Source organism: Boleophthalmus pectinirostris, unplaced genomic scaffold (assembly GCF_026225935.1).
Source record: "Boleophthalmus pectinirostris isolate CB_2022bp ecotype Guang Dong unplaced genomic scaffold, ASM2622593v1 HiC_scaffold_23, whole genome shotgun sequence".
Classification (NCBI taxonomy): domain Eukaryota; kingdom Metazoa; phylum Chordata; class Actinopteri; order Gobiiformes; family Gobiidae; genus Boleophthalmus; species Boleophthalmus pectinirostris.
The window spans coordinates 29,363,713-29,388,728 of record NW_026571207.1 but is presented as its reverse complement, the minus strand read 5'-3'; the positions used below and the strand labels follow the sequence as shown (position 1 = coordinate 29,388,728).

The 25,016-nt window shown below is 37.2% G+C and overlaps 1 protein-coding gene across 1 annotated transcript in view; it reads left to right on the top strand.

The window, feature by feature from the left end:
- Positions 1 to 25,016, top strand: part of si:ch211-26b3.4 (connector enhancer of kinase suppressor of ras 2) — a 99,761-nt gene that overhangs the window by 21,964 nt on the left and 52,781 nt on the right. Inside the window, exons 3-5 of the mRNA XM_055159073.1 lie at positions 6,856 to 7,058; positions 10,338 to 10,425; positions 14,124 to 14,165. Of these exons, the coding sequence (XP_055015048.1) occupies positions 6,856 to 7,058; positions 10,338 to 10,425; positions 14,124 to 14,165 (333 nt within the window). The remainder of the gene's footprint in view (positions 1 to 6,855; positions 7,059 to 10,337; positions 10,426 to 14,123; positions 14,166 to 25,016) is intronic.

Sequence of the window (25,016 nt, the reverse complement as noted above, 5' to 3'; positions counted from 1 at the left end):
CCCTGCATATTTTGTCTGAGTTCTTCTTTCAGACTGGAAACACTCTGTTCCACCCTGTGACGCCATGTAATAAGAAGTGCTCCTATGTATACCCACACTAGAATCATTTGGATGATTTCTGTCCTGGAATTGCCCATTTCTATTGAACAAAAGCGGTAATTGGAAAACTGCCACTAAGTGACATCACAAGGTGGAACAGAGCATTTAGAAGATGATGGATTTAAAAGATGTAGACAGACTAATAAACCTGGATTACCCAACTTGTGTGAATTAAAAAAAACAACTCCAGGTATGTTTTTGTGGAAGTAACAATATTATAACATGGCTTAAAGCTCACAAGAGTCAATTTTGCATAATGTAGGACCTGGTATATTAAGCTTTTCCCAAATCCTGTAGGAAAAAGGGCAATAACGTCTTTCTCCTTGATGAACTTCACCAAACATTCTCTTTATTTCTCTTAAATCCTCGATCTCTTGAATCGTTGACAACACTGAATATATGGCTCTTCTCTAATTGGCTGGTACCCAAACTTGCACTTCCGGGGTTTTTTGCGAACTGCCCATTGTATTTTGTTTCCTGACCTAGTTGCTGGAGAAAAATGTAATTGAGCGGAGGCACTAGGTGACACCGGCCTGGCTAGCACAAGTCAGCTCTCTAGCCACAATAAGTAAATTCTTCCTTGTCAGATTATGTTAAAACAAAACTCAGTCTAACCTGAGTATCAGTACTTCAGCCAGAGCAGTGCCTCCAGTTAGCTCCACGGGTATATTAATGCCTTTGCTTGAAAGATATCAATATCACTTTCTGTAACTACACTACATTAGTTATTTCCTAAATAAATGGCATTATAGTAAGACCAAAATGAACCCTTAACCAGTGATTGTGTGCATGTTTCAAAGGGCCATCTGTGTGCTGCTGAATATAAGGTAAAATGTCTCAGGTCAGCACATCTCTTCTGTTGTGAGCAGAGTCTGGTCTCTCTCTCCTCTCCTCCTCTTTTCTCCTCGTGTTTCTGCAGTAAAAGTCTATGTGCCCCAGGATCAATGCAGGTTTCATGTGCTGCTGACTGTGCTGCCACTGTCACTGTAAAATTGGACCTGCTTTATGCCTGGGTACAATTAAGGTTATGCGTTTCTGTACTTTCTAAGGACGCATAATGCATCACACATGGTGTAATCGTACCATGAAGTGTGAAATGTAAATATTCCCTTAGCCTTTTTAGACCTTTGTAGAAGTTGTACATTACAAAGACTTTTTTAATTACTCAAACACATGAAATGTAAATATATGCCTTTCCCCTTTTTAGACCCTTGTAGAAATTGTACATTACAAAGAGTGTTTTTAATTACTCAAACATGCGAGACTGTAATAAACATAGACTGTATAAATGGATTTCGGGCTCCATCAACTCCAGCTGACTTTGAAAAATTGTTACCTTTCTCATTTGGTTTTAAAATGTTCGTATTAACTCGCTGTACATGATTGCTATTTTGTCCGTAAATAAATTCTTATTCCTAATATAGAAGTCGGTTCCAAATTTGCTCGACTTTAACTGTTAGCATTGTGAACTTCATTTGACTGGAGCTGAATGCTGTAGGTGACATCAAAAGCTAAAATAATTTGTTTGGTTAATATAGACCCATAAAGGCATGGCCAATTCCTGCTGAGGGCTTGATGTTAAAAGGTTGGTTATATTTGTTTGCCTCTATTGAGTAAGATGTGTTGTTTTTATAAGCAGCCCTGTGATTGAAGGCTGTAAAACATTGATTTATGAGGTTATTAGCAAAGATGGAGGCTCTTGATTGGCTGACACTGGTGCTAAGACTTTGTAGATGAAATGATTTAAATCCCAAACCTTTCACACATATTGCATTACATGTAAAAATCCACCTAGACAACTTGCATGGTTATCACCAAACAATATTTAATAACCCAACCACTTATATAAGATTAGATATCACTTTATTCATCCTCTATCCAGGAAATGTGCCAAAGAAGCCATTAAAGGATATATATAAATAGCATCATAAGAAACGCTGTCAAGGCAACATTTTATAGATTGATACTTGCAGTGGCATCACGCTGGGGGTGTTCGACATCCATCTCTATTGGCAGAATGTTCAGCGGTTACCATGGTGACACACTGCACACATTAGCAAGTTTTAGTCTGGAAAAATTCCAACGTCCCTTCATTACACCATGTCTTTATTTACACATGCCGGTATTACGACATGCTTCTATTTAGACGTGCCATTTTTCCAACACTTTTTAGTATCCCTATTTCAACTCGTCAAGACTTGTGAAAGTCTCCCGAGCCAGTCTCTTGCTGTTCTTCGATGTTCTTAATCTCCTAATCTTCATTTTAGATTAGATAATTTCCCGAAGGCTGGCCTATGCTCTTTTTTAAAATGCATGACTGTTTGCCATGGCTGTCAGTTAGGCCATTTTCCCACGGTCTGATATCCTATATGTGGCCAAAGTATTCTCTGATCAAGTGCCCAAGCATCTTATGATATATGGGAGCGCAAAGGATTATAGGCTGTCACATTAATATTATTCATGTCGGAAAAGCGGTATGTTTGAAAAATAGTGAAGTGCCGCTACTCCGACAATGAAAAATATTAGATGTTAATGTCTAAATAGCGGCATGTCAGAATAGCAGAGAATGTTGATGACATCAACTGCAAAGTCTACATATAAATACAACATTAACATCAGCTAACATCGACTGCATGTATTTGTAGTCTTCAGGTTAGAAAATCATGTAAAACAGTCTTTGCGCTGCTTAAATAGAAATATGCAAACATATTTGAAAGCGTAAGTGCAAAATCAATACGAGTTGATTAGCAGCTTTTAGGCATGCTCAGTTTGGATGCAAGGCTTTGCTGCATATTGTCAATGTGACTTTAAAGGTCCTATATTACACAAGTGTGAGCTTTTAGCCATGTTTTAATGTTGTTACCTCATCAAAAACAGAGTTGTATTTTGTTTCATTCTCACGTTTGAGTAATCCTTTATTATTAGTGTGTCTACATCTCCAAACCTCAAAATGGTGGTAGTTTTCAAATTAACAGCTACCATTTACCCATTGTTCAGTAGAGATTTAGATTTTAAGGTTGAAATTATCCAAATGATTCTAATGAGGATGTATAGAGTTTAAAAACATACTCTATGTAGGCTACAGTATTTTAGTTTGCGTCTTAAACATATGAATGAAACAAAACACAACTCCAGGCATGTTTTATTGAGGAAAAAGTATTATAACATAGATTAGAAAATGGTGTTATATGGGCTTTTTAGAATATAAACCAACACAACAAATAGAGAAAAGCTGAAATGTGGATGCCTTCTTCTTCAGTTATACATGGTCGAGTGTGAGTTTAGCAGTGGAAATACTGAGAAGAGGCTAGTCCGCGCTACCATGGCAACCGAATCGATGAGAAAAAAAGATTTGGTTGGGAGGGGGTTGTTTTAATGACATAGCCCTCTTACTGTATTGATTTGACAAAGCTACGTGTGTGTATACATGTAGTTAGACCTATAGAAAAGTCCACATAGAGAAGCATGTGTTTTTGACTAATGGAGGATTATTTTGTGATGTTTACAGCAAAATATAAGAGGAAACTGGGATTGCTCATAAAAAATATAAAAAATTTATGGCTCAATTTGTAGAATATTTACCCCTAAACCTACGCATCTCCAGTTTGAGTCTAAATATTATTATGTTATTTATGGTAATAATGTTCTAACTTCATCAAAACATATAGATTAGCACTTTATAAATGCACTGAAGGCAACATTTTGTACAATTAACCATTTTTATTCACAACCCACATTTTATTGAATCAAATTGTTATTTACATACATTTACACACACATTATTTATTTATTTTTGCTCTTTTCAAACATATATACATTACTTGAGATGGAGAAGTATTGGATGTTGCAAAAAATCTGCAAAAAAAATCTCAAATTTATTGTGTAAGTTGCACAGTTGAACTTGATTCATATATATATATATATATATATATATATATATATATATATATATATATATATATATATATATATATATATATATATATATATATATATATATATATATATATATATATAACACGCTGGGTGTATTCTGCATGTATGTCTATGGTTTAATGTTTGGTTGTTGCCATGGTGACACAATGCACAATCTTCAGCAAAAACCCGAAAAACTGTTGGCGAATACTAGCGTGTGACTATAATTTTATGATAATTAACATTATAATATAATTGTTAAGAGCACAAATGAGCTGACCCGTTGTAGTGCCATGAAGTCAGTTCTCTGCAGCCAGATTGTGTTATAATAAAGCACAGATTAAAGTCTAATAAAGCCACAGACAGAGCAGTGCCTACAGTTACCATCACACCTCCGGCGAATGTTGATGACATCAGCTGCAAAGTATCATTATTATTTTTTGTAACTGCATTATATTTACAGTATTATTGGTGAGTTCAAGTCCTCACACAGTGTTTTATTAAAGATTAGAGATCATTATGAGCACAGAACCAGTGCTCAGATTTCACCAATCAAATGTGATGCATGTTCACACTGACATTTACAGCAAAATACACCAGAGTATACAGATCAGAGCGGGTGCGTGACCCAGTTTTCCCAAGGATGCCTAACTCTCTACCCCTCTTTTTTCTCACTCTCTCTTTCCCTCCCCCTCTTTTTCTCTCTCTGTCCCTCTCTTTCTCTTTCTCTCCCTCTCTGATTCTCTCTCCCTCCTCTCCCCTGTAGCTTGTTCTGCCTCTTTAGGTCTCATTGCAGTGCTGATTGTCTCCTCCCGCTGTCACTGTGAAACCCTTTGTTGTCGGTCGTGACTGGAGCGTATCAGGCTACATAGATCTACAGACGAAACAACATACGCATATGTTTATACAGAATCCTCACCTGTAGTTTGATATTTGTCAGATGCTGGTGAACACTGCCTTATGTCTGCCTGAAGGGACGAGTTAACTACACTGAAACTGAAACTGAAACACACCTATCTGTTTACGGTTTCTGACCAGAACTTGGATGAGTGGCAAAATGTATTCACTCTAAAACATTTGTCCAGCTGGCAGAATTTAACTTTTTTTTGCTATCAATCACACTTGGATGATTGAGGGATTATTTATTTATACACAAAGGAAAGTTGTATTAAGTAAGAATCCGTGTGGATGAGACTTGTGTAATTAGTGGGAAAAAAATATATATATATATATTAGCTGAATATGAACAACCTCCTTTTGCTGTTTATTATTTGTAGAGCTAAAAAATATAAGGACACATATGTACAAATAAATCCCAGATAATAAAATAAAATTAATAATAAAAAATGCCTCGATCAGTATCACTAGTTCAAGACTACATGGTATTATCAAATAAACTAGAATTGAATTTGTGCTAAAAATTAGATTCTATTGACTATAACCATTTATTATATTATTATGATCACATTATCAAAATCTGTATCCAGTATTAAAGGTGCACTGTGCAACTTTTATACTTTTATGTTATAGGGTCTGCCACAAGATTGTTTCCATGGAGATATTTTTGCTTTGCCTGAAAATTTTCACAATATGGCATTAAACACATCTACATTGCATTTATTCAATTACAAGCGTTTTAATGCATAAAATTAAGTGCATTCCTAAAGTGATTGAGCTTACCTCTCCACAGGTCTGACCTGTAACTTGGCCTGGTCTCTCCATAGAAATAGATAAGTGCAATGCCATACTGGAGTCTTTTTCTTAGTATCAAAATCAAGTTGGAAATTTTAGTGTGTTGACCAGACCATGAACATGTTTAAAATAATTGCTTTCAAAAAGTGATCAGAATCTATGTATTAATTTTATTCATTTGAAAAGGGTAGATTAAAAACAAAAAACAAAAAAAACTAACTTAACTCAAAGGACTTTCTAACACAGAACAAAACATTGAGATGACTATGATGTTAGTACAACAATGGACACAAAAACACATGTTAGAAATACACCATCTACATTAGAAACATGGGAACATAGAAACACATTGGAGGGATACCTATCAATAAGTGCTGAAGTGAAACACAGCCATGGTTTGAAGTTACGCGAATGGGAGCTGGGCACCACCTCACATCAAAGTCTGTGGTGATGCAATCAGATGTAATATGGTGTGAAGGAAGGTGCACAGACACAAGGGTAATTAATAGGGCCTAAAACTAGAATTATTATGAGCAGCTTTGTCTAAAAACATGTCATCTGGTTCCTTCAGTCTTCAAAGTATCACATGATATCTACAATATGTACATTTTACAGCAAATACAAATTCATTAAAAAAATATTAAAATGACACAACCACTAACAGACTGACAAATTTATCTGGGGTGTCACATGGTTGTCTCCCTGGAGATATTACTTTGTCTGGTATATTGCACAGTAGTTATTCATCAAAAGTACCCTGAAAAAACATATCTTTAATATGGGAGGGCTTGGCTTCCCAGCTCTAACTTGTAACTTGGCCAGCTGGCATGACCTGGTTGTCTCCATGGAGATACAGTAGATGCGTTTAATGCCATATGGTGGAACATTCAAATAGTGTATCTTGAAAGGGTTCATATTACGTTTTTTTCTGATCTATATTATAATGTTGTTTTTTCATCACAAACATGCCTGGAGTTGTGTTTTGTTACAGGGTTATACATGTGTGAATGAAACAAACACAACTCCAGGTGTGTTTTTGATGAGGTAACAACATTCTAACGTGGATGAAAACAGTGTCAGTGCTGTGTAATATCGGACCTTTAGCCATGAGCTCATTCACTCAGACCTTTTCCTCTGTGTCTTTTACAGAACTACGGGCTAGAAACTGAGAACCTTCGCACCCTGTCCCACAAATTGAACGCCTCGGCCAAAAACCTGCAGAACTTCATCCTGGGGCGGCGGAGGGGCGGGCACTACGACGGGCGAGCATCCAGGCGATTACCCAACGACTTTCTCACCTCTGTGGTAGACCTCATCGGGGCGGCCAAAAACCTGCTGGCATGGCTAGACAGGTACACAACCATGGACAGTCTGCTTTCCTGGTTTAGTGTTTAAGTGAATTGTTTTATCAGTGTCACAGTACAGTAGGACAGTTCACTCTTTGTTCAGTGGACTTAAAGGTGCACTGTGTAACTTTTCTAGAAAGGGTCTGCGACCTGTTTGTCTCCATGGAGGTGTTAAAGCTTTGGTTTAAATTGTCCAGTGTATGGTACTGAACTAATCGGTCTTGAATGTATTAAACTAAAAACATCTTTTAAAAAACACATTTTTTCTGAGAGTGGGGTCGCCTTTCCACAAATCTAACCTGTAATTTGTCTTCTAAGTTTTACTGCACAGTTGCACAGTGCACCTTTAACTTAATACTTAATAGATTCTCATTACTGTACATAGGCCTGTCATGATAATTACTATATTGACTTATCACTCAATATATGACAGATGGGACAATTATTTTTGAGTAAGTATGAATATTTATCAGGTGTACATTTTCTTTTGACAGTTTTTGTTATTTTTGGCTATACAATAAGATTTGAGCTGTGAAAGGTTGAATTAATAACTTCTATGAATCTTTATAGACTAAGTACATGTCATTTATTTAGTGCCGCTCATGTTTTTTAACAGTATTGTAGATTTGGAATAGGTTTTGTGGTTTAAATCCTTGGTTCTCATTTGTTTCAATATTAAAATTTATCATCTATACTTACTTCATCAGAATATCACACTTCAAAATGTGTTATTGTGACAGGGTGAACTGTACACAACTGGGGTGTTAGTTTGTTATTTAATGACCACTGTCCCATATTTAATACATAAATGTAAACATTTAGTGATGCACTGTTTTGTGTGTCTGTGTTTTAGTGACTGTTGTTTTGGTGGCGAAATTAGTGTATGTTTATATATATTATATTTTCAGTAAGTGGTGTATTTGATATTTTAAAATGTATTATACAGTTTTAACCAATCTAGGCAATGAAATTCCCTATTTTTTAACGTCTTGGGTGTCTTTTTAAAGACAGTACAGTTAAGTGTATTTACCTTGTTGACATGTTTCGGCAGGGTAAATACACTTTAGTGTATTGCCTAAAAAAGAATCCAAGAAGTTAAAGTACATACGAAGACAAAATTAACATCTTTGGTTTCCCTATTTTTTATTGAACGGGAAATTGAAATATATTTGGCAAACATTGGGAATGTGAACCTACAAACATGGATGCGGGCAGATCTATTAAAGGAAATGTTATGCATCTGCAGGTAGGAATATATATAGAAATCCATCTTTTTACTAATGGACCAAATGTCATACTCTCAAAGGACTGTCTTTCCAAAATTAACCTTAAAAGCAGGTTCACATTTAGATCTACTGATGGAGTAGAAAGTTATGTACATGAAATAAAACAGCACAGCACTTAAGTAACACTGTGGAGAGGCTTTGGCCCTAAATTAAATATTGTTGTTCATCTCTATTGAGGTTTTAAGAGTAACAACAAATGTCTTTTACTGGCCTCTCTTACAGCAGTCACACTAAATCACACTTTACAGGCCAAAACAAAATAAAGCCTTAATATAACAAATGTAATCCGCTACACAGACAGGCTTTTTATTATATGCACTGCTCATACTCATTCACTTTGGTGGGGATGGGATTTTGGGCCACATGTCTTAAGTGTAATAAAAGCAAATTGGAAGAGAAGTTGAAAGTCTGTGCCTGTTTGAAATAATAGAACTTTTACACATTAGCAAGAGCGCCACTGAAGTGAGAACTGTTCTGAGAAATGTGTTAAAGGCAATTTTGGTGGACTTAATGGGTTAGTCTGATGTCCGTTGTATTTTTTATCTGCTTTTTGTGTTTTACTGTTTTAGACCCAGAGATTTTAAGGTGCACTATATAACTTTTTGGTTGGGGGTCCGTTCATGTCACCTGCTTGTTTCTATGGATATGCCATTGCTCTGCCTAAAATGTTCCACAGTATGACATTAAAGAGCTCTATCTTACATGTATTCAATTACAGGTGGTTTTATAGATTAAATGACCTAGAAACACAGGCATTCTGACTGTAACCGGTGTTGCCTTTCCATATATCTGATCTATAATTTGGTCTGGTTTGGTCTCCATGAAGATAGAAAGGTTTTGACTGAAGTTTTATTTTGGAAAAGTATACTAGATCATCTATCCAAAAAAATCTGAGGTGAAGTGTTTGTTTACTTGCTTCTCTTTGTTAAATACTAAGGAATAGACTCAAGATACTCAATACTGATTCCGGTACCATGATGACAGTAATAAAAACTATTTATTTAGACTATAGAATGTGATTTTGAACATTAAATTATAGCACCTTTTTGTATATTACTATGTGGTGTTATCTGTACAATCTTCTCAAACGCCTAGGTATTTTTCATTGTGGTCTGCGCATACTCTATTTGGTCCTATACTTGTTCTGATACAGTTCAAGATCAGTCTAACGCTGTTCAGGAAAGGTTCATTTCTGTCCTGTGAGTGAGGATCTAGTTTTCTAGTAGTACTATTTATGTATGGTAAAATGGTAAATGGTCACATTTTTCTATAGCGCTTTTCCACCTTCAAGGCACTCAAAGCGCTTTACAACAAGGAACCACTCACCCATTCACACACACATTCACACACCAGTGTACGCAGACACTGTGGGCAAGGTGGGCTAAGTGTCTTGCCTAAGGACACAATGGCAGCATTCATCTGTGGGAGCTGGAATCACACCAGCCAACCTGTGGGTCAGTGATCTGACCGCTCAACCTGTGATGTTTTTATATCGAGAGCTGGATTCAAACCGCCAACCTTCAGATCAGTGGGCAAATGCTCTACCAACTGAGCTACTGCTGCCCAATTAATACCTGATTTTAAAATGATAAGAAATAACCTGTATTTTGTTGAAACAATGATGTGTTTTTTGATTGTAAATTGTGTCCTTTGTACAGATTTTTTAAATTTATTTAGTTTTTTTTTTTCCCCCACAAATTGCTTCTTGGTTGGTAGAAAACTATCATTCATTTTTACAACAGATATTATCACCACCAAATTAAGTCAAAATTAGGGAATCATGAAAATCTGTCATACCCACTTTAAAGGACTGCAACATTTGGCTTGATGATAGCAGTTTTATTTAGTCTAGTTCACACACATTTATTTTTTTGGGTATGGGTTACCAAAGTTCAGTGCACAATACTGTAGTATGTCTGCTTCTATCTCTGTCATATTGGGTTGTGAATCCCGTTTTGTAACTGGGTTATTTTAAACTTGTATTTCTTTTTCTTTGCAGGTCTCCATTCGCCAGTGTGACAGAGTACTCATTACTGAAGAACAACATCGTGCAGCTTTGTCTAGAATTAACCACCATTGTACAACAGGTATGTATCTCACCTACAGTTTAATATACATTTAATGAAGTAGTGTTATTTTTATTTTGTTACTATTTTTCTTTCTTTTTTATGTTTGGACTGGAAAAAAATTTAGTTAAGTACTGGTGTGTTCCATTTTTGGAGAAGCTGTTGTCCCAAAAAGCAGGGCTACAATGAAAACAGTAATATTAACTCAAGTAAATCAAAAATGGAGCTTCTTAAACTGGGAACTGGATTTCATATATACACTGTTGGGCAAGTTACTTTGAAACTGTAATGCGTTATTTATTACCTATTACTGTCATTTCAAAGTAATTTGTTACATTACAATATTACTGCATTTAAAATGTAAGGCATTACATTACTATTGCATTACTTTAAGTTACTCTCACCAAAATAACTTTTGCGCTGTATATGGACTGAACCAGGACTAAACCAGAGCTGAACCAGGACTAAACCAGAGCTGAACCAGGACTAAACCAGAACTGAACTAGGACTAAACCAGAACTGAACTAGAACTAAACCAGAACTGAACTAGGACTAAAACAGGACTCACTGTAGGGACGGGCTCAAAGGTGACCGCAGAACGTTTCGTCGACGTTGTGGGTTTCGTCGGGGAGAAAACTTGCAACCGTACAACACTTCAGAATCACACTGCTAGAGATTAAACATGTATTTAAATTGGCAGCTGAACACATTCTGTACTGTACTGTACAGGAGACTGGAGTCCCTTGGCCATCAGGACGCAGCGGGAGGAACGCAATACGCATTCATACAATAAAAAAAAAGGGCATGCAAAATGCACAAAAAAATAAAAAATAAAAATCTGCGAAACAGCGAGACCGCGAAAAGTGAATGCGATGAGGGAGGGACGAGTGTAAACCAGGTCTAAACCAGAATGACCCAGTCTAAAAGGTCTGAACAGCGTGGAGTTCTTTGTAGTCCTTTCGCCCGCGGTTAACTGAAGGTCTACGAGGGCGCATCTCCGGCGTTTCACCGCTGCTGATATCGAGGTGATTTTAGCGAATTTGCATGAAGAAAAACCCCACCATTTTTTTTTTTTTTTTTTTTTTTTTTTTTTTTTTAATACATAATGGCATAATCTCATTTTCACATTCTTGTAGATCCAATCTCATGTCTTGTGGAAATTGTATCTCATCCCTCCCTTGTTAAATGTTATGTAAATGTACTACTGGGAATTTAACCATTAAAAAAAAAAAAAAAATCCAGTATAGATTTTGACAAAATAAATATCTGTAATTTTTTCTTTTACAGTTATCAAATGTTTTCTCCTGCTCAGTTTTTCTGATAACCAATTTCTTTATGTTCAAAATGTTTCTTATCATTGCTATAGACCACAGTCCTGGTATCCATGTACTAATATGTACACACAGATGGTCTAGACTCTGGTATGGATTGACCTTTCTTTCTTAGACCTGATTTTTGTTAGGTCCCATTGTAGACTTAGTTTTGTTCTATTCTAATCCTGGTCTAGTCCAGGTTAAATTGTGAAATTAGTCTCAGTTTTGTCCCAATTTTCATGTGCTTTGTGTGCAAGTGTGAGCACAATCTCTAGTGTGCTCTGGTATCTTGTCTAGACTCTGGTCTTTGACTCCAGTCTTTGACCCTAGTGTGGTCTCTTTTCTGGTCTTGATTCTGGATTGGTCTCCTGTCTGGTCTAGATTCTGGACTGGTTTTTGGTCTGGTAGATTCTAGTCTAGATTCTGGACTGGTTTTTGGTCTGGTAGATTTTAATCTAGATTCTGGACTGGTCTCTGGTCTGGTGTAGATTTTTGTTTGGATTTGTGCCTAGACTCTATTCTGGACTGTAGTCTGGTCTCTGGTCTCGACTCCAATCTGGAGTACAGTCTTAGACACTTCAAGATACAGTATTTTAAAGTGTGTAGTTGTTTTCCAAAACCAATGAATATCTAAAAAAAGATAGCTGTATTGATTATAGACCCCTCTTTACCCGAGGTCACAGTTTGTTTTGGTCACATGTGGAAATAGACTGAGCTCATCCATACTATTGGTCTGGACAGCGGCTCGTCTCCATAGAAGAGAGTGGAGCATTTGTTCCTGCATGATTAAAAGCAGTTTGTAGCAGCTATACGGTCTGGCGATATTGTAGCATTTACTTTACAATAAATAAATCAATAAAGCAGCATTACTATTTTTATTTTTTATTTTTTCTCCGTAAAATACATAGCAAACAGATTTTTGCTTTGCCATTATCTGTGAAAATGTTCATCTTTTTTTTTTTTTTTTGTTTTGTTTTCCTAAGGTCATCAAAATACAATAAAAAAGTGATTCAAAAAAGGTGATACCTTCTCTCTATATAAATATTTCTATGCCTAAGCTATGACCACTCTCTCACACTTTATTGTAGCTGTTCCAAGAGTGTGTCCTGTTTTGGTGCTGATAACACCCTCCCACGCCATCAAAGACCCCAGACCTGGAAAAAGGAGTCCACCAATGAAATGGTCCATGAACCGGTCTGTAATACTAGTGTCAGTGTAGTCAGCTTTCCCTTCACAAATGCATCAAACCAATGAATTAGCTGCTCCCGTGCACATCTGCTGTATTCAATGGGCCTCATTCCCAGAAATAGATTAAGAGCTCTCCACTATCGGGTGAATAACAGCGGCATGTGGCAGCTCCAGGCTTCAGAGGTCTACAGCCGGTCAATCTACAGCCCTGTCTGTGCAGTTCAAATTATATTAGTGTAATTGCAATAACTATTATAACTATTATATTAGAACAATGAATGAATGAAGGACTGGGCTGTGGGGCGCAGGGATTATTGATGATTTATGTTACTCTCTTTGGATGTGTTATATTATAGTATCTTTTCTTTACTGATTATTTCTGTCAGATGTATCTGTACTCCTCCATGTATAAAAAGAAAGATCGCAAAGAAAAAGACTACCTTGATGGGTGATTAAATAAAAAATATATATAAAATAAAAATCTAAACATATACACCATTCTCAGGACAGACCTAGGTCTAGACTAGATCTAAATCAGGACTAAATCTTGACTAAACTAAGACTAAACCGGGATCTAACATGGGTTTTACCAGAACAAGAACCAGGACTAAACTTGGTCCAAACCAGGATCAAATCAAGACTTAACAAGAACTATATCAGACCTAAACCAGGACCAAACATGGACTAAACCAGGATTAAACAAGAATATGTTGCAAATAACTGGGACTAAACCAAGTTATAGTAACCAAAGGTGCTACCAAACTTGATTAGTTAAGTGTTTTCTAGGGCTAATATAGATTCAAACCAGGACTAAACCAGATGGTGTAGCAGGGATATTCTCAGTCTAAACCTGCACTAAAGCAGGACTGGTTTTGTATATATGCGAAAACCTGTCCACATTCAAAAGTTATCATATTTTGAGTTGCTCTACTGCTATAGCCGCTGTTGCCTGAAACCCACGAATAACTGGCAGTAAAGAAGGACGTATTAAGGATACTGCATACTGTAATAGGACGAAACAAGAAACCCACTTCTTTATGCTAAAAAAGACACTTACCTCTTTTCAATACTGCGTTCTCAAATCTCTCATTTCCAGATTTATTTTTGGAAGCCAGAGTTATTTGAGCTTTTGGCGGATGTTTGATGAAATGTTTCCTTGCCTGACGTCGTGTCTCTTCTCTTCCTTCTCTCTCTCTCTCTCTCTCTCTCTCTCTGCAGGATTGCACTGTGTATGAAACGGAGAACAAAATCCTCCATGTGGTAAGTAGCTTTTCTGTCACATCTACACATATTCACTATACTGAAAAAACATAAATAAACCAGGACTAGGATACAATAATTACAGTAATCCAAGGACTACATGGGGAGTAGATCAGAGGTGCAGCCAGACACTGCAGACATCATGGGAATCCACTCAAAGTAATACAATTGTGAACAAACATTAAAGGTCCTATATTGACTTTTGTGAGATTTAACACATTTTAACGCCACGACACACTACAGGATGTTTCAGTTTTAAACGTTTTTTGAACATGTGACAAAAAGCACACACCACAGACACCAGGAGAATTTTTTGAGATTTTAAATCTCCGATCTCAAAGACTGCAACGGGATATGGCTGCAGACCAGATCAATGACCACATGCTACACAGTTGTGAGCGCACCTTATGTCAGCTGTTTCACGTCTAGAGTAATAAAGTTTTCTCATTATTTTCACTATTTACTGAGTCTGTATCTTGCATCTCTGTGTCCGTCACTCCGTCTGCCCCTGACGCTCTGTTTTCATTGGCTGTTACCGTAGCGTTGCTGGTGTTTGGTGGTTGTGATCTGACAGAGCAGTTCAGTTACGGTGACACCACACATATGAGGAGTGCAGCAGCTACAAAACTGCATACAGAGACTCAAAGTTAGGTCATGCCTCCTCAAACTCAAGGAGAAGGAAATATCAGCTGAAATCGGGAAAATTCTCCTGTAGTGTGTGCGGCCTTTAGAATGTTCTTCCAAAAATATACCAGGAGTTGTGCTTTGTTAAATTCACGCGTTTGAGTAATTCTTTACTATTTGTCTTACTGTCTCTAAAGCCCAAAATGCGGCTACCTTTTACCTTTTTTCAGTAAATATTGGCAATTCCAATGTTGAAATCAGCCAAATGATTCTAGTGAAGGTCTATGGGGTTTAAAAACACAGTAGAGTACTTCCTCTATTACCACATGACATCAAAAGGTGGAGTTTTTTCAGTTTAGAGCAAAACACATCCTAAATATGCAGGGTTTGTATGTTAAGCATGTGAATGAAACAAAATAACTCTATGTATGATTGTGATGAAGAAACAACATTTGAACATAGCTCATACACCATTTACTATATTTTGATGGATTTTAAATATACTATTACTTCTGCTACTACTGCTACTACTATTATTATTGCTACTACTACCTAAGAAAACAGTGATTTAAACTCATGTAATCTTGTAGCCTCACCCAGGACAGCTACTACCCCTCCTCTCCGTCTTTTTTTTTTTTTTTTTTTTTTTTGGTGGGTTGTGCTAGGTGAGGGGAGTGGGTTGTGGTGAGTGAGTGAGGGGAGTGGGTTGTGGTGAGTGAGGGGAGTGGGTTGTGCATGGGTGACCATCTTCATGCATGTTTGACAGAGGCTGGTCTGGTGAAACATGTAAAGCCCAGTGAGCACCAGGCTCTGATCAGGCCTGACAGCTGCACTGGGACATGAGGGGCTGCTGCTGCTGCTGCTGCTGCTGTTCAAGGAGGGCTGGGGATACAGTGATAAAAATCAAATCATCCTTTTTGGTTATATCATCATGAGGGTTGCACTCATCCAGCTTTTTCTGCTCCAATATCGGTATCATCTTTTTACATCAGTTTTGGACCAAGAAACTGATGTGCAAAATTCTCATTCTTTTATACCAATTTATACACTGATATCGACTGAACCAATATTGAATGAACCAATATTCGATCCTTCAGAGTATTCAATATTGGCACCAATATTAGATTCCAGTGTGTCCATAGTCATCATGATCTATGTAAATTCCGTTGTACAACTTGTACACATAATAACTGCTAATCAACTTAAAAGTGTATGCTAAATGCCAACAATTATAACATGTCCTTTTTCCTTTTTCTCATGAATATCTTCTAATATTTATACTTTAGAGGCTATGGTTGTCTATTGATAGTAGTGCTACTGAAAGCACTACTCTGTTACTCAAGTTAGATTTTTTATCTGAGCTTTAATTTACACACTCTCACCAAAGAGCTGATTTAGTTGGAATTACAACAGACGACCTGATTTCTGTTCCTGAAAATGTGTTCAGATCCATTTTGCATTTTTTCATGAGTGTTCAGACTATCTTAAGGCTTTTTCAACAGTGTTTGCTAATGTGTGCATTGTGTCACTATGGTAACTACTGAACATTGCACCATTAGAGATGCATGTAGAACACCCCCAGCATGATGTCACTGCAAAGTATCTATATTTGCAATTTAGCTGTTCACTCTAGTCCAGTGCTGACAGTTTGTGCTTTTGAACATGTGTGAACAGACAGAGCAGCAGAGTCTGTCACACTGAATCTACAAAGAAAAAGGAGTGATCTATGGAAGGAGGAAAAGAAGATGTGAAATCAGGACACAAGAGTTGTTTATTTACTATATTTGAGAAATAAATGACACACAGGCTGTTCTATGTGAATTGTAAACATAGAAGTAGGTCATTTAAAGTAAGTCATAGGAAAGGAAAGGTAAGGCCTAAATTCAGATGCTGTTTGACAGAAGTGGAGCAGACTGATTCAAAACGCTCTATTTCTATTCAACAATGGGGGAATCAACTTTATTAATAAACTATATTTAAAAATAGCTAATTTTGAACATAGACTGTTTATATAAATGGACATAGTTAACCTGCCACCTTCCAAATAGGAAGTGAGCGTGGGAGCGTTTCCAGCTCCAACGATTCTGGCTCCAGTTGACTTTATATTGAAAAATTGGCACTCTCTCTTTAACTGCTGCAGCAAGCCTATGCATAAAGAAGATGTATTTTTGGTGTCACTCAGTTTTCAGAATGTGGTGATGTCATACTAACAGATGGGAGGGAGGAGCCAGTTTTCCCTATTGGTTACGTGACATTTTCATCTGCAAATGCTTAACTTGATCCAGTGACTAGAGGCTCTTGAACCATCTTGCAACAGACATGTGCATATTAATAAACATCATTTTAACTTCCCCATATCTAATAGAGTGTGTATAGACGTCATAGTAGTCGTCATTGTTTTATATTGCACCACACCACTGAAGCAAGCTCCTATGTGAAATATGTTCACTGACAATGGCAATAAAATGTATTCTGATTCTAGTAGTAGCAGAAGTTGTAATATTAGCAGTGTTGGGAGTAACGCGTTATAAAAGTAACGAATTACAGTAATGCATTGCTTTTTGCTGTAACGCAGTAATGTAAGGCATTACAGGGGGAAAAATAGTAATATTTTACTCGCTACAAATGTGAGTAACGCGCGTTACAATGGTTTTTTAACCTGGATTGAAGTGGTGTTTTTTTCTTCATACAAATTCGCTAAAATCACCGCGATATCAGCAGCGGGGAAACGCCAGAGACGCGGCCGTGTTGACCCTTGGTAACCGCGGGCGAAAGGACCGACGCAGAAGTCTACGCTGCTTAGACCTGGTTTAGACCTGGGTCAGTTCTGGTTTAGACCTGGTTTACAGTCCTCCGAAGTGCTGTATGTTTGCAAGTTTTCTCCCCGACAAAATCCACAATGTCGATGAAACGTTCTGCACTGACAAAGGCTCTTGCGCTCGCACCCAAAAGGCAGAGGAAGATGCAAACCATCGCACAAAAAGTTGGACTTCTGAACACGCTGAAGGAAGGTAGAAGTTACGCGCTGTAGCAGAGTCTTACACGGGTCGGGTACCCGCAAATAGTTGCTGAAATCAGGACCGTGAGCCCGCGGAGCACGGTGACCATAAAGCGCGATCGGGCGACAGCCGCTCTTACCTCCGTGAGGTGCGGAGCAGAGCAGGTCCTTTCTCCTGCGGTCACCTTTGAGCCCGTCCGGATATTGAGTCCTGTTTTAGTCCTAGTTCAGTTCTGGTTTAGTCTTGGTTTTGTTCTGGTTTAGTTCTGATTTAGTCCTGTTTTAGTCCTAGTTCAGTCCTGGTTTAGTTCTCCTCTTCAGTCCTGGAATCAGTCCGAGGTTAGTCCTGTTATAGTCCTGGTTCAGTCCTGGTTCAGCTCTGGTTTAGTCCTGGTTTAGACCTGGTTTAGACCTGGTTCAGTCCATGTACGGCGCAAAAGTTCAGCATCTTCGCAGTTATTTTGGTGGGAGTAACTTAAAGTAATGCAATAGTAACGTAATGCCTTACATTTTAAATGCAGTAATATTGTAATGTAATGAATTACTTTGAAATGACAGTAATAAGTCATAAATAACGCATTACAGTTTTAAAGTAACTTGCCCAACAGTGAATATTAGTACTTGTGTTGTGTAGTCGTAGTAGTCGTAGTAGTCGTAGTAGTCGTAGTAGTCGTAGTAGTCGTAGTACAGGCAACAGTAGCTCAGTTTGTAGAGTGTTTGTCCACTGACCCACAGGTTGGTGGTTCGATTCCAGCTGCCACAGATGAATGCTGCCATTGCATCCTTCCGCAAAATATGTAACCCCACCTCTGAAAAGAATGAATGTATGCGTGAATGGTATAAAGCTCTTTGATTGTTTGAAGGTGGAAAAGCACTATATAAAAATGTGTCCATTTGACCATTTAGTAGGAGTCGTAGCAGCAGTTGTAGTAGTCGCAATAGCCGTGGTAATATAATTGGCATTTACCGAAGTATTATTAGCAACTGTAGTAGTACTAGCAGCAGTAGTAGTAGTAGTCAGTTTTCTGCAGCAAGTGACTGGAACCACCTTCAACAGACTTTAAAACCTAGTTTGTTTTTACCTCTGTGGATTTTTAAAAAACTCCATCCAGAGTATTTCACAGGATAATTGCACATGTTTTTAACACTTTTATATATTTAATCTGCAAATGTTTCAGTGTCTTATTCACTGTTTCATGTTATAGTTGATGTGTGAGTGTTTTCTGTTTGTGCTTTTGTTATATTCTGCCTCTTGGCCAGGTCGTCATTGTAAATGAGAAGGTGTTGTCAACTGACTTACCTGGTAAAATATTGAATAAATAAACAAAATAAAATAAAATAGTAGCTGCATTAACACAGTAGTAGCAGTTGCACTATTTGCGGTAATTGCGTGCTTGTTGTGAGTACCTTGTATGATAGTGGTACATTTGTGTTTTCCTCGTCTCGTTTGTGGGCCTGTGTTGAATAATGCAGACTGCTCCTGTAGACAGCAGCCTGCAGCGTTCGTTTGGACAGAGATCAGATCAGTGCAGGATCTGTTTGGCTGATGGAGCATGGAGAGAGTGAGGAGGCCATGCATGCAGAAGGATCACAGCATTATATAAGACTGTCCTACTTGTGTGTTTCCCCCTTTGTCTGTATTCTGCTCCCATCTACATCATGTTTACGTGTGAGCTATACTAAATTCTATAAATTGCGTTGGATTTCAGATGGAGATTATATCACACTATGGGAGATTCACTGATATCCAATTCCAATCCAAAATCCAAAATGATGATTCACAAAATGTTCCTCATCAATTCCTCATCACAAACATACATTAAGTTGTGTTTTGCTTTATTCACACAGATTTAACACACAAACCCTGCATATTTAGGCTTTTAAGAGTATTTAAGAGATCTTTAGGAGTGTTTTCTGTCTGAAAGAAGACTAAATAAGTAGGATTTGTGTATCAGACGCATGAAAAAGAAACACAACACAATGAAAAAAACGTACATTAGAAAATATTGTAATATGGGACCAAATTTGTCTAATACAGGAACTTCCAAATCTTATTAACAGAAAATAATGATAAAAACCAAGTAATAGTAAAATAACACAATTGCTAATTCACAGACACCCATTAAAATAGTGGCAAACTTTAGAATATGCATACAGTTTAAATGCTGTGTTTTTCATACTCGAATACACTTTTATGCAAGAGACAAATTAAAGAAGGGCACTTGTTTCTCCAGCAGTGCACTCTGCTAATGTGTCACTCTAGCTGTGAGTCTGACATATGATTTGGAATTAGCCGAGCAGTGTGATCCTGGGCCTGTGTGCGGAGGAGAGGAGGTGTGAGATGAGAGAGGACTGAGCCTGTGATGGTGAATCAGGTTTAATCCATTTGTGTCCGCTTTCTGTTTGACTGCTCTTCAATCGCCACAAGCTAAGCCACAATTTTAAAGGGCCCATATTCCGCTATTCTCTGATCTATGTTATAATGTTGTTTCCTCATAAACTCTTAAACAGAAAACACTTTGTTCCACCTTGTGATGTCATGTGGAAATACAGGAAGGGCTCCACTGTGTTTTTATTCTCCATACACTTTCACTAGAATCATTTGGATAATTTCAACCCTGGAATTGCCAGTCTCTCATGTTAACTTGAAAGCCACCTCTTCATGACATCATATGGAACAGAGCATTTTGAGCTTTAGCGTTGCAGACAGACCAAATAATAAAGGGCTACTCAAATGTGTGAGTGAAACAAAACACAACTCCAGATATGTTTTTGAAGAAGTAACAGCATTATACCATGGCTTAAAGCTAAAAGAGTCAATTTGGCATAATACAGGACCTTTAAGAGGGAGCGTTGAGGCCTGTGTAAATGTGGTTACCTTATTTGTGCTAGTTCCATGCAAATGCTATTTGGATTTAAATGATAAAATCAAGATTCAAAGCTCACAGTCAAATCAAAGCCTGCAATTGTAAGGTCAGGGAATTGTCTCGAAGTGCCACTGGTAGAACATTGTACTGTAAATAAAAATTTAGGTATAAAACAGGTTATTCAAAGCCAGAGTATAGTTGAGATGCTTGTTAAAGACGCTGTAACTAATTAATATTTCATTTGTGAAAAACTTGTAACAGCACTTGTTAATTTTAAATGGCATCCTAATAGTACACCAGCCTTACTTCATAGTTTTCAAAAGATATAATGCTTTAAAAAAAAAGAAAAGAGGAAAGAATTTGATAATATAATGTGAAACACTGCGTTTTCATGGGATCATGCATTAATAAAACGTAACTAACTCAAAAATGCCATGCATTCCGAGCATGTTTGTAATGGTCTAAACTACAGTGTGGGCACATTTACAAGACCCCAAAGACACATGATGGTTTCAGATTCGAGAATGTGATGATGTCATACTCCCAGATGGAGGCAAGAGACAGTTTTTCCTTGTCTTGCAAATCCAGGCATATCTCTCTGTATTTTTTATACAGATTGATATCAGTCTGGTCCCCCCCATCCTCCGCTGCATTTCAAGCCCAGTCAAACGTGATTGTACAGTAAGATTTCTTTTCAGTGACGCAAGTGAAACAAACAAACTCATTGGTCACCTATCATTTATAAGTCAAATTTTATCTCGCCTCAGATTAACAGTTTTTAGTGCTAAAAATCTACAATGTTTTTCATGCCTCTTATATTTTGTTCCCTTACTTTTTTTCTGATATGGATGGACCATACTTGACCCTGAGTGGCTAATCCACCTGTCAGTCATGCCCATTTGAATACAGGGAGATTCAGAGGCACAGCTTTGTAAAATATTGAAGAAGTGTGTATTCTGGATTCCAGGCAAACTTTTTCCCATAAATTACTTTGTGTTTTTTAAATGGATAATTCACAAGTGACGTCAATATAAATGACGTCACTCCCCACTTCAACAAAAGTCTGCATATCAACAATATTGATTTTAGCTGCTCCCATCTGTATTACAAATTATTAGCCTATATAATGTTGTGATCTCATCTGAAACATCCTTGTAGTTTGCCGTGGATAATATATTACCTAACTGCAAATTTTGCCATTCACTATTAGAACCACAGAGGAGATTTGTGGATGAACTAGAAAACCAAATTACCCTATGTGAGACAGAGGCCGCAGATAAGTCTGAGTTTATGTGTGCTAATTCTCTATACATGCAGGCGCCCTTTTGCTATTTCCTGCTCCCTCTAATCCTGTAATTACTCATTAAGATCCGAATCAGAAGATTATTTGTTGCAGAGTTCAGTGGTGCATGTGCAGACCAAGCCGTGCATGTTAGCTTGTCTACACAGTATTATGAAATATAGAGTGGATTGCATATTTCCCAACAAGCACTCTTTGACTCCTATATCCTCTTTGATTTGATAACCAAGCCAGCTCCAGTCACTCAAGATTAGATGCTGTTGTATAAATTAACGTGTCGTTTACTCAAAATTGCCTGAAAAACAAAAGTAGTAATAATATTATTAGTGATAGTAGTAGTTGTGATGGTGGTAGTAGTAGTTGTTGTAGTAGTGGTAGTAGTAGTAGTACTGGTAGTAGTGGTAGTAGTAGTAGTAATGGTGGTGATGGTGGTGGTGGTAACAATAGTAGTGGTAGTAGAGGTAGTATTAGTAGTTGTTGTAGTAGTGGTGGTGGTAGTAGTAACAGTAGTAGTTGTAGTAGAAGTAATAGCAGTAGTGGTAGTGGTAGTGGTGGTGGGGGTGGTAGTAATAGTTTTAGTAGTGGTGGTGTTGGTGGTGGTAGTAGTGGTAGTAGTAGTAGTAGTAGTAGTAGTAATAATAATAATAGTAGTAGTAGTAGTAGTAGTAGTAGTAGTTGTAGTAGTAGTAGTAGTAGTAGTAGTAGTTAGTAGTAGTGTAGTAGTGGTAGTAGTAGTAGTAGTAGTAGTAGTAGTAGTAGTAGTAGTAGTGTAGTAGTGTAGTAGTAGTAGTAGTAGTAGTTGTAGTAGTGTAGTAGTGTAGTAGTAGTAGTAGTGTAGTAGTAGTAGTGTAGTAGTAGTAGTAGTGTAGTAGTTGTAGTAGTAGTAGTAGTAGTAGTAGTAGTAGTAGTAGTAGTAGTGTAGTAGTAGTAGTAGTAGTTAGTAGTAGTAGTAGTAGTAGTGGTGGTAGTAGTTGTAGAAGGAGTTGCAAGTAGTAGTAGTAATAGTAGTAGTAGTGCTGTAGATTAGATGTGGTTTAAATGAACTGGCATGCATAGTGAACACAAATTGCCTGAAAAACAGTCCAGGTTTAAGGCAAAACGAATCCAGAATCCTTTTGATGGTGAATTTTCTTCCGTGTAAAACTTCCAGACTGGTACAGGCAGAAGTGCAGTTGCATCGTCAGTGTGAGCAGCTATGATGTGTCAGGGGACATTTATTTGTCAAGAAGGAATCTGTTCCTCTTTATAAACTGGTAATAGTAATTAGATGCAGTGGCCTACTAGTCATTGTAGTCGTAGTAGTAGTAGTCGTAGTCGTAGTGGTAATATTAGTAACTGTTATTTAGACTGACATTTGGTGTATTTGTAGTAGTTCAAATCCAGATCCTCTTTATTTATAAAGCTCATTTTACAAACAAAACAGTTTGCAAAGTGCTGCACAGAGATCATAAAATGAAGACAACAAAAAGGTAAATTGTTAAAATTTGGTCATACCAGTTCTAAAACAATAAAACCAGTAAAAGCAAATAAAAGCAAAACCAGAACAATCATAAAATAGCAGTAAAAAAAGTAAAATAAATAAAAGACACAGACACGACTCAGGCAGTGTTAAAAGTCAGAGAATAGACTTTTTTCACAACGTCCGGAAGTGCCGTGATGTAGGATAAATGTCACGTAGATCAGTGCTTTTCTATGACAAAATATCTGTGGAAATACCTTGTGTATTTTCCACCAGCTTCATAAATCTGCCCCATCACCAAATCTTCATCCAACAAGGCTAAAGGGTAAAAGCTAATGACGACTAGCATTAGTGAACTACTGAACAAAACTAACATTATGGTCATGAATAAACATAAGTAACTTGTTAACTCAGACTGATTCTAAATAAAAAATCAATGTGATGATATAGATATTAGCCTAGACAGAGGTTAAATGTGCAGTTTAAATGCTAGACATGTAATCTGTGCACATCTGTAGCATTCAAACTGCACAAATTTATCTATCTATGCTAAAATCTACATCATGAAATTCATTTTTAATTTTAGTTCTAGAATCAGTCTGAGTTAACAAGTTACTTTTAATGAATTACTTATTACTTATGTTTTATTCGTGACCATAATGTTAGTTTTGCTCAGGAGTATTTCACTAATGCTAGTCATTGTTAGACTATACGTTTTCATCGTTCTTACCTCGATAGTTGTGGATAAATTCTTCATGGACAAATTATGTCGTTTGTGGACCTTGTTGGATGAAGATTTGGTGATGAGGTAAACAGATTTATGAAGCTGGAGGAAAATACGCGAGACATTTCCACAGACGTCTTGCCATAGAAAAGCATTGCATTGGCGTACGTGACGTTAATCCTACATCGCGGTCTTTGTGAAAAAGGTCTGTAAAAGTTGGTCTTAAGTAGTTGTTGTGGGTCATGAGTAGTTGTTGTAGTACTGCTACTTATGGTCAAAGTATTGACATTGTAATGTGTGTGTAATATTAGCATTAGCAACAATACAGTGGTAGTTACTGCAACAGTAGCACTAGTAGCAGTACTGAAGTAGTAGTAATGAAGTAGTAGTAGTAGTTTAGTAGTAACAGTTTTATTATTAGTATGTGCTGTAGTAGTGTTATATAGTAGTAGTAGTAGTAGTAGTAGTAGTAGTAGTAGTATTTATATAGTTATAGTTATAGTATAGTTATACTATAGTTTCTCCAGCTAAACTCTGACAAGACGGAAGTCATAGTGTTTGGTCCACAGAAACAAAGGGACAGTGTCAGCAGTCACCTCCAGTCTCGCTCTCTAAAACTTTCAAATCAGGCAAGAAATCTTGGGGTAATAATGGACTCAGACTTGAACTTTAACAGCCACATCAAATCAATAACATCTGCAGCCTTTTACCATCTAAAAAACATAGCAAAAATCAAAGGTTTACTGTCTAAAGCAGACTTGGAGAAACGTATCCATGCGTTTGTCTCCAGTAGGTTAGATACTGTAATGGTCTGCTCACTGGTCTCTCCAAACGAGCTGTGAGACGCTGCAGAACATCCAAAACGCTGCATCTCGGGTC